The 10,482-nt window shown below is 40.5% G+C and overlaps 3 protein-coding genes across 3 annotated transcripts in view; 2 read left to right on the plus strand and 1 right to left on the minus strand. All coding sequences in view use genetic code 11, as the record gives it.

Moving 5' to 3' along the window:
- Nucleotides 1-2,353: 2,353 nt before the first annotated feature.
- Nucleotides 2,354-5,457, plus strand: EGR_00907 (Innexin unc-9; the record flags this gene model as incomplete). Its single annotated transcript, XM_024490156.1, has 3 exons — nt 2,354-2,669; nt 3,240-4,411; nt 5,392-5,457. 3 exons carry the CDS (start codon nt 2,354-2,356, stop codon nt 5,455-5,457), a joined length of 1,554 nt encoding a protein of 517 aa, XP_024355559.1.
- A 612-nt stretch (nt 5,458-6,069) lies between these two features.
- Nucleotides 6,070-9,442, minus strand: EGR_00908 (hypothetical protein; the record flags this gene model as incomplete). Its single annotated transcript, XM_024490157.1, has 8 exons — nt 6,070-6,264; nt 7,139-7,265; nt 7,316-7,451; nt 8,475-8,543; nt 8,621-8,815; nt 9,037-9,071; nt 9,103-9,278; nt 9,308-9,442. 8 exons carry the CDS (start codon nt 9,440-9,442, stop codon nt 6,070-6,072), a joined length of 1,068 nt encoding a protein of 355 aa, XP_024355560.1.
- A 798-nt stretch (nt 9,443-10,240) lies between these two features.
- EGR_00909 (ES1 protein) overlaps nt 10,241-10,482 on the plus strand; it is a gene marked incomplete at both ends in the record, with an annotated part of 1,624 nt that continues 1,382 nt past the window's right edge. The window contains 2 exons of the mRNA XM_024490158.1: nt 10,241-10,345; nt 10,391-10,443. Coding sequence (XP_024355561.1) covers nt 10,241-10,345; nt 10,391-10,443 — 158 coding nt within the window. The remainder of the gene's footprint in view (nt 10,346-10,390; nt 10,444-10,482) is intronic.

Below are 10,482 nucleotides of genomic sequence, written 5' to 3' on the forward strand. Positions count from 1 at the left end.
GGTGCCTTTCACGCGGGACAGGAAAGGTCAAGCGCGTCTGTTCACTCTTGTTATTTGTGTCAGCTTAAGTGGCATCTTCACACACTACTGAGTAAACACGGCAGCAATTAAGTGAAAACGTCTAAACAGCGGTAACCCACTCTTCCTGGACGTATCTTCTTCACCTGTAATTGAATGCAGGCGCAATTATCCAAATTGAAATTTCATCGAGCCACTTTTAAATATTGCCTATTCTCACAAAGGGAACTTATCAGGTCACAATTGAGCTCAACTTTCTAGTAAATGGAACTATTATATTGGAATCGAGTGTTAGAGCACCTTCTTTCATGTCAAGCAACCATCTGATAATCCACCAGTGAGCCCCATCTACTGGGAAGTTGGTATATTATCCACTAATCTTCAAATTAATTACCTCTTGTAGTGGTAGAGTTTTGCAAAAGAGGATCATCTCTTCAGAAATTTATTGCTTCTTCCACATTTTTTCACTTTGCTTCGGAAGGTTCATAAGACAAGACTAAGTGAGATTTTGTAGTCGGCTAGACAGATGTGTAACTTGGTGTATAAGATGACTTGTTGGCAATGTGGTGGGTTTTCTGAACACCGTCAATTTTGAAGATGCTGCCGCGAATCGACGTAATTCGCTTTACCGTTGGCGTGAGTCGTCAGAAACAAGAGGAGAATTTCGACACACGAATTGGTGAGCGCAAACTGATTCCAACCTCAGAAAAATTTACTCGTTTCACCACGAATATTGGAATAGCAGTTACACTAGTTGAAAATTTATTACCGCAAGATTGAAGAGATTAATAAACAGAACTGATCAACACTAGAATCAAACAGTTCCCCCTAAAACACTAGAGTAAATGAGCATGACAAAAACACTTTCACCATTCATCAAGAAAATATTAAAACTTGGCATTCTAAGTCTAGCAACTTCGGACTTCCGCCCAGTATTTAAGGCCTAATTGGTGTGCCTACGCGTTTTCTACCGATGCTAGACGGGAGTTTGGGGTCAGTCCAGGATATACGCGATGGCCGAAAGTCTCTCTAGCGGGACCGTACGGGTCAACCACGGGTGTAGGTAGGACGACGAACATGCACACATGTCCGCCAGACTGCCCGCCAATCAGGGCCGTGCTTAAGGTCACGATTTGCAGTTAGCCAATCAGAAGCCTAAATAAGTTGCTAGACTAAGGCTAGAGCTGTGTGTTATGATGATATGAGATAAACCTCATTCGTATCAAGGTCGGCTTGGGGCTGCGTGAGTTCTTTGTTGCGTTTTCGTAATCGTTTTTTTGTTGCTGTAACTGACACTCATGGTTAAATAAACGATTTTATCCCATGTTATGTTTGATACACAAATGCTACTCAAGGTAGTGGATGTACGAACATCGGGGAACGAGTGTATTAATGTTAACCCGTATTTGGGTTTTCTGGCTCTTTTCTGATTGCACGAAGTCAATTTATTTTAGTATATTTGTGCATGTCTGTAGCTTATATAAACATTCATGGCTGAGAGTGCGACGCAATCAATGCAATTAAAGCACCTAATTTTGATTTAACAGGTGCCCGTGTTTGCATCCCAATTTACCGGTCATTAGTTGCTTTCGTGTGATAGGTACTGTTAATGTCGTTCTCATTTGGACTCCAAATACAACTGAACACGCTTTGCGTTGTAAATGGAGCGCATTTGTGATTTTATTAGACTAATCTCATTTTGCGAAGGCTTCGATAACCGCTATTCCTTCTAATCCATAACATTAGATATTGATTAGTCGTCGTGTATCTGTAATTAATAAATAGACATTATTCTGAGTGATGAAATTTCGACGACATGGGTGGAAATAGTGTTGTGCGTTTACCAGGCGGGAGCACGTTAATGGTCCTCTCGCTTACACCTATGGACATCCGAGGTCATAGAGTTTGTGGCGCTCTGCAGCCAGAACCATCCAATTCCGCCTTTTACGGTAGGCTTGTGTGCTGCTTTGGAGTACGTTGGTAAGAACCATTATCGTTTTATGACCCCTTTGTGATAATCTTAGGCTACTTCAATTTAGTTGATTAAAGTTATGATGTCGTAGTGTGCATGGATTTTAGGGCTGAACTGTCGCGAAATAAGGTTACAACTCAAATTGTTTATGGTCTAGAGTTCTGATACCTACGTTCTCATCTATTTTGGGAAAACGTTGACTTCCAAGTATTATCAACTTTTGCGAACCACAATAGCTATTGCTTTTGCAATGGTTATTCAGAAAGAATTGTTCCACAGGAAGGATAAAAATGGATTACTTGGAATATTTGAAGGCGAAACGTTAATGTTGACAGTCTTTATTTCAGAAACGCTGTCCTTAAAATGGTGGCAACAGAGTTCCTGGGCTATATTCAGTCATTTTCTGCAACCACATACATTGGAGTTGAAGATTTGGCAGACCGGGCCAATTTCCAGTGGAACGTTATTGTTCTCTTGATCAGCATGATTTTAGTAACAGTTCGACAGTATTTTATGGCTCCACTGGTTTGCTACCTTCCAACTACAGTAAGTGGTGGGAATGCGGAATCATATGTTACGAATCTCTGCTGGGTGGAAGGCACCTTCCCTATCAATCTCACCTCAGGTGTTGTTCCCCACGATATCAAGGAGTGGAGTTCCACAAACCCTAGAATCATGAGTAAGCATCTCCTCCGTCTGTGTTTTTGTCTTTACTGCTGTTCGGGCGATTGCGATAGCTGCATTTTACTGCATCTAATGGTCAGGTGGCTGTGGCTCGTGAGTGCGCTACTTTGCCCTCGCGTCTTCTGGCTGATGAGTCAGAGGACTGCGTGACTCACTAGGTCAATATGGGTTAGAGACGGCTTGTGTACCAGCACGCATGATGCACCAGAGGTGGGCAACGTGTTATGACCTCAACTTTTATGCATCATAGTTTAATCTAATAATTTACGCAATTACTAAGTTAACTGGTTGATTTAGGTTTGTGTGCGTGGGTTGGCGCCACATGGTCGCTATGCCATCACAACAATTTAGCTGCAAACAGTCAACATGAATGTTTTTCTAAGCTAGATGTAAGATATTAACGTAGCATAAACACGGAACAGTCTCGAAATAAGTCGACTCAGAAGAATTTTGCTCTTTTTAAGCTCAGAATCTATTGAACATGGAAGTCCACCCTTCAAAGCGTAAAATAAATATAGTAGTTGATTATAGAACAAGCGATTGAAGTAGTACTCCTCATCTGCAGATTATTACCAATGGGTTCCGTTGGTTCTTGGTCTCCAAGCCATCATCTACTACGTTCCGAGGATAATTTGGAGCATATTTACCTACAACAAAACAGGGACAGATCTTCAGAGTCTTATCAGAACAGCCGACAGTGCCGCAAAGGATGATGGGGAAAAACGCGAGAAAGCAGTACGCCATATGGCGAAAAGTCTGGAACTACTCCTATTCAATCGTCGTGAATATCACTATCGTCGGGACGGACGCTTGGCTAGGGTGCTGCAATTTCTCCCCGGAAAAAGGCATGGCAATAACCTCATCTACTACTACATCTTTATCAAGATTCTCTACGTTGCTATTGGGATCGCACAACTCTATCTCATGTACACATTCCTTCGTTTTGATAAGAGGGAGGGGTACCTCTTCTTTGGCTGGAAAATCTTGGACGATATTCGTAGAGGGAGGCCATGGACGGAGACACAGGTATTTCCACGTATCGGCGCCTGTCGACACACACTTCAGCACGTAGCTGCTGGCAACAATCTGTTCGCTCAATGCGTTCTGCCTATTAACATGCTGAACGAGAAGATATACATTTTTCTCTACTTCTTTTTGGCTGGTGTTCTGCTTTTTACTGTCGTTAGCATTCCTCTTTGGGTCTTTAGGATTTCAAAGTACCGGCAGAGACATTTTGTTAAACGTTTTCTGAAAATGGCGGATGTTTACAATAGAGATGACCAGCAATTAAAGGACTTGATAGACCGCTTTATCAACGAGTTTCTGAGACAAGATGGACATTTCCTACTGAGAATGTTATCTATGAACGCGGGCGACCTAATCACTGTAGAAATTGTCTGCTGTCTCTTTGGCAATTACAGAAAGCAGTTTTTCGGGAAGGATTTCCGTGGCCAAAAGAAGGAAAAAGCCAACGAGTATGGTGATCCGCAAAAAAGCGGAAACATCCCGAAGAGTGGCCCCTATTCAAGCAGTCCCACTAGTGAGGGTGACTTCATGAGTATGAAGCTGCAGCCTGGCGGTTATGCCTCGTCAAAACATCGTCCACTACCCACAGCACCACCGGAAGACTCGCCGCCATACCCACAAGATGAGGAGGAACTCCAGAAGGCGTCCGTGACCTCGCCTTATCCTAAGTTGCCCGATAATCTTCCTGATATTAACAAAAGATTAACCCCTGTAAGAAGTTCTGAAAAGACTGCTAGCCGTAGGGATCAACAAGAACCTTCGTTCCCTCCAATGAAGGATGCACCCAATGAGCTTAAATCTTCCAACGTTTGAGTTTTGGTGTAGCTTCTCACCCCCGTCGCTGCAAGCTTTTTGTACTACATGTTGATTTTTGTAAATTCACCAAGCAAACTTTTTTCTATGATATAGCTGCCCTGTTAGTAAGTGTGATTATTGTGTGTGAAACTGCTTTTTTATTTTGGTCATGGCAAATCCTGACTGGACGCAGGCGCACGGGATCTAGATCTCGATCCTCTGACCTTGTTTGTCAGACAGGGCGTGTACGCACCTACATGGCCGTGAGTTTTGATTGGCTAGATGGATTGCAAATGCATAAGCACTCTGGTTGAACCAGTGCAGGTGAATTTGGTGGTTCTGGATGATGTTTCAGAGTGTGTAGGACTTATTTGACTTTTACCACTGATTACAACCTTTAAGTTGCTCTGTCTCTGTTCATTCTGCACAAGGATCGTGATTGACACATATCCCTACCAGGAATAAGTGTCCGTGACTCTTCATTAATTCGATCTTAACAATAATTTCCTCTGTGGAAACCCACATTTATCTGATTTTTGTCCTATCTAGGTGTAATACTCAGTGAATTGTACCTTCCAGGGGCGAGTTTTTGTAGCATTTGTAAAGATATAGCCTTTTGAAATGAATAGGTGAACACTCATGGGTCACTTATGGGCATTGCTGCCCTTATGATTATGGTGTTTGCCATAAAATTTGCTGTAGCTTAAGCCGATCAAATAAAATTGGTGGAAGCTTCGTAGGCTGCTGCCTCCTGCAAGTGTTGCTAACGTTTGCATTGCGTGTTTTCTTTGCATCTGCGTGAGTGCGGGTTTTGTTGTAGACGGAGCAAGGTTTGAGGATGGGAGGGTGAAAAGGAATATGAGGGTTAACCTCGAAAGCTCGTCTGTTCGGATTAGATAGTGATGGCGGGCAAGGTCTGGGTGGGTCCACAGTTAGAGGTTCGGTTCTGGGGTCATATCTAAGCCAGCGGGGGAAGGGGCGCAGGATCAGAGGGTTGTAGACACGGCTGCTGCGCTCATGCAGTGACCAGGCCGAATACTTGTGTTCGGGTAGCTGACAGACAAGACCCTCATACTGCAAGTCCTCGGGTTCTGAACACAGAGGGCATACTATACACTTCGCCCTCGGATAGTGGCATCTAACACTGATTAGAGGAAGTGCATTTTAAAGGAGATAGGTGTAGAAAAAATGGTTTTTGTAGAATTCCAAAACGTATGCTAGGTTTACTTAAAAAAATTAACATCCTAAATTTGCACCCAAAGTAATTATTCCGGATCTCTGTCCAAAATAGCAATCAACTGATTTGTCCCTGAAGTCACTACAATACTCCTAGTGAATGCAAGCCTACAATTCATCACTCAATAGATGCCCCTTTTGTTGCTACAAGCATTCGATCATGAACGTATATAAATTTGGTACTGTCTTAAAAGTCACCGCCTGTATAGTTATATTAAAGCCGCAAAGATAGGCTCGTGTGCAATCAAATCGGAGTCTCCATTAACAAGACTATGTCAATCGATTTGATTCAGTTGGGTAATATGCAAAGCAACGATCCCAGTTATCTCTAAAACTCACTACTTAAGTGCTCGAAACTTAGCGCGTGCCAGTCGATGGTATTGTCCACAAGAAGACGGCGATGAGCTGTTCCTTATGAGATTAGGATCCAATTTTAATTCAGAATTAGGATATGCCTTCGAGTAGCAATAACCCTCTTGTGGAGAGCCTTCTGCCACTGCTGCTGATCGCTCGCGCATTTTGGATACCCTTCCCTGCAATGCGACCAAATTAACTAAGATAGTGATAAGTAGATGCGGCAATTCTAAAGTAGTGGTTTGGCAAGTGGGCAGACTCAGATTGGTTCACCGTCAAATGGCATTCGAATTCACTGCATACTTATTACTGATAGTTACAAATGTTTACAATTTCAACGGTCATTGTGTAGCATTGCACGCACAGTAATGTTTGGCTTCTGCATCTATGTAATTACTAAAATTCAAAACATGATCTAGAAATCAACGCATGCAATTCAGTAAATACATGTTTAGCGAGATTAGCTCTGACGGACGCGAGGAATATTCAACATTGATTTTAACAGTAAATAAGGGTGAAGTTACTTAAGATGGCCAGATAAACTGCCAGTCGAAACTAGATTTTGTGGACTGAGCAATCGAAATAACAATAAGGACTGAATGATAAAGTGAAATACAGATTATCCTCCACCTAAAGATAGATGCATTAAGCCTATGACAAAACAAACAGTGTAAAATGGGTTTTGAGAGACCGAGAAAACCCAATAAATATTCCAGATAAAGTGTTTCAGCGAAGTTAGGATTTTAAAAAGGATTTCCGTATATTTTAGCAGTTAATGAGAAGGACCATTATCATTGAAAGGAGGACGTTCGTACAAGTCAATTTCGTCTATATGCAAGAAACGCGCCTAATTCAACAAATCAGAACAAATGATATGTATAGTCTCTTTTTAAAACGTACAAGACAATAAAAATTCGCAATTTTCCCGTTTAGCCCAGCTAGGGAATCGAAAACGCCGCAACATATCTGACATCACGTAACAAAATGTGGAATAAACCAGATATTAAATCAGCATTTAACATCTTCTGCAAGTGCTAATTTACGTTAGCTTACATCATAGAGAAACTGATGGCCATCTGGTGCCTCTTGAATGGAAACATTCCATTGTTTACAAAGATCCTCCCACTGAAATGGCACACATGAATTTTCTTGTTCCATCCCTTGAATGGATAGTTTATGCCTATTACAAGAACAAAATTATTTATTTGGGAAAGTGACAGAATCATATACGATTCTACAGGTTGTATGCTGCACTTTGGACGAATCGTCTCCAAAAGATCGGTAAGAAATTGGCTTTCAGCTTCCACCTTCTTCCTTTCAATCGGATCACTAAAGGACTTCCCTTTCTTGGAGTGGAGAAACAAATCTATGCACAAAAAATACTGAAATCTGCAATTTTTGCGATTTCAATTAAGACCAAAGGGGTTAGTGGAAATGATAAAACAAACCATCAAATGATCCGTTGGAACTTGAAGATTATAAAACTGCGCTAAATTTAGAAATATTTAATGCTGAATCATCAAACCAGATGGAAACACTGTGTAGAAATTTGTCAAAGTATTTGCCTACTCATTTCCACTTAGACAATAAAAATTACCACAACGTCGAAGATAATTCTGGCGGTGAGATTCTCGACTAACGCCTTACACAAACTTTAATTTTCTTAATTAAAGTTCTTAATTAAAGCTCAATTTTATCAAACGAACTATGTCCATTCCGAAGGTATGTAGGATTTAGTGGAAGAATCAGTATGCCAGAATTTCGTATGTAATTGCAGCTTATATCAGTAAGGGCATCACACAGCAACCGTGAGCTCCATAAAACTACTCTGCATTTAGGGTTGGCATAAATAGCCCTATATTATTAAATAAGTGGTTTTTGGTCCCAATCAAGTCAAACATAAATCCAGGCGAACTTATCATTTGAAGTAGAGACTGTGATGCAACCACTAGCAGCGAACACATTTTGACATATTTTAGGCCTATAAACTTTAAAAACAGCCTAGGTACGGGACTAAATACCCTAATTAATCAAATGATAAAGGTCACGCAAAACTTGCCATCGAGGTCTCTAACAAAGTAAGCAATGTGTTCCACATCACGCTGCAGTGGGGTATTGCCGATCCATTTGAAGGCAAGATGATTGATCTTATCCTTTTCCCAAGCTAAATGAATAACATCCTTAAAGTTTAAAAGTAGTTTAAGTCGGAGGAGGAAGAGATGGCTTGCTGAATTAGTCATGTTGTAGTGGGATGATAAAAAGTGTCACTGCGATTAAAATCAGGGCAGTTTACTTTGAGCTTAAATTGAGACTTACACTTTCAAACAAATTTAGGTAGAAAAAGACGAGCTAGTTACAGTTTTGTAAGCATGTACAAATCCATACGTACGTAGGAAGCACTCTTCCGATGGAAGCTTGGCATGAGTAGAGACATATGAATTAAGAAGCCTGAACCTAGCTAAAATAGAGCAAAACTCAAATGAGAAAGGTCTACGAAAGTAGATGCCATAAGTCTCGAACTGAACGTCAACTTACTAACGGCAAAAGAATTTGTTAGGGTGCTAGAACTCGTTGGTGTCCACATAATCCACAAAAAACGGTTAGCGTTTTCGTAAAGACCAGTTGCTCGAATATACCGTATATCATTCAGTAAATGACAAAAATCCGGCGAGTAAAGTTGTAGTGGCACGGTAGATTTCACTTTAGTATAATCGTTGTTCGATTTAAGCACTAAAGACAGAAAGATTAGTGAACAATTACTTGAATATGTAGTGATAGAAAGTTATTTTCAAGAAGCTGCCTTAACAACTGAGAAAAGGTTTTTGAGGAGTGTCACAAAGCTTCGATTAAACTAACTACTATCTTGCACTTATCTAGAGTTGGGGTATGTGCTTAAAAACACCTATTTCTAATGTCAAAAAAATGTCAACATGAAATCTAAAAGCGAATACCTTGAGTCCCAAAAACCTTGATGCACGTCTTAGCTCTACTAAAAGAACTTTTTTAAAAATTGTTACCTTTTCCTGTTAACACCTCTTTGTAACTCTCTTAAACAAATAGCTAGATCAAGAGAACCAGCACATTTCAGGATCGTAGAAACCCAAACTCCTTCTTTAGCCGGAGGGGTAGAGCCGACTGCAGAACATCCAGACAAAAATTTAGATCGGTGTGTTGTATCAGCAAGCAAACGATACTACCAAATGAACTCGAAATTATGATTACTTCACTATTTGTAGACCACAACAGTTCCTTAGCTTTTGTTTCGTATGGGTAGTGAAAAATTGCAAATTTCGCTGCGTAATGATGCCAACAATGACTGCCACACGTTGGAATTTCTCTTTGGTCGCATTTGTGCATCACCAGTCATCTATGCGCGACAAAACATATAGTAGACAAAAAACAAGGGTTCCAACAATTATAACAACGCACCACCTACTAACAAAAATTTAAAAAGTTTCGACTCAGAAGGTGTTAAATGGGAATGTTGCATAAGTTAACAACATTTACCGGCTTTAAGTAACGTCTGCTTTCAGTCGTAAATGGAACTAAAATTCACAATTTTTATGCAACAGCGCCATCAAAAGACGAGTAAAATACTCTGCATAACAAAAAATGCAGCCCCCAAATATTTTTGCATTTTTCTGTAATGGTGTTTTGCGGAGAATAGTGTGGGAGTAAATATTGGAAGTTTGGAATGCAGTTGTGTTGACAACTTAGGCGACATTCATCATACATAGAAAAACATATTGATGCCCTAATTAACTTTCATAAGTGTTAATCCTGCATTTTTGTGTCAATGAATTAATGTGTAAAGCGCTTTTATTTTACAGTCGGGTCAACATTCACTGCTCTAAGATTTTTCGTTTTACAATTCTCCTTGCAGTAGTAATTCAATCAAAAGACCGTAACTAGAAATACAAACGCCCTAATATTAGGAATGCTTCGAGACAGCTATCCTTCTTAGGAGTTATGCATAATCACTTTTTTGGCACAACGTCCACCCATACATTTTAGGCGCCTATTATGCTTCCATTTGCCATGGCAGGCGAAATGATCTACCTACACCAACTAGTGGATTCAAATAAATAAGCCAATCAAAATCCAACTTTGGCGTCCCTTTTTGTTTCCCGTTAGTCTTAAGTGCTCGGTTGGTTTATGATTTGCACACCAATCTGTGGGAGGCTAACTCGTCGTAGTTTAGCTGTCCAACGATATTTTAGCCTCATGAGTACGCACACTGGTTTTAAAAAAGTCGCTTTGGTATGTTCATATCAGTCACAATTTTATCACTCTACACGCCCACAGATCCTTCACGGCTGCGGAGTATTTGATGGGAGCGAAATTCACGAAGCCACTAGGTATTTAGTCATAATCATTGACTTCTCAGTATGCTCGTG

Source organism: Echinococcus granulosus (assembly GCF_000524195.1).
Source record: "Echinococcus granulosus chromosome Unknown EG_S00003, whole genome shotgun sequence".
NCBI lineage: Eukaryota > Metazoa > Platyhelminthes > Cestoda > Cyclophyllidea > Taeniidae > Echinococcus > Echinococcus granulosus.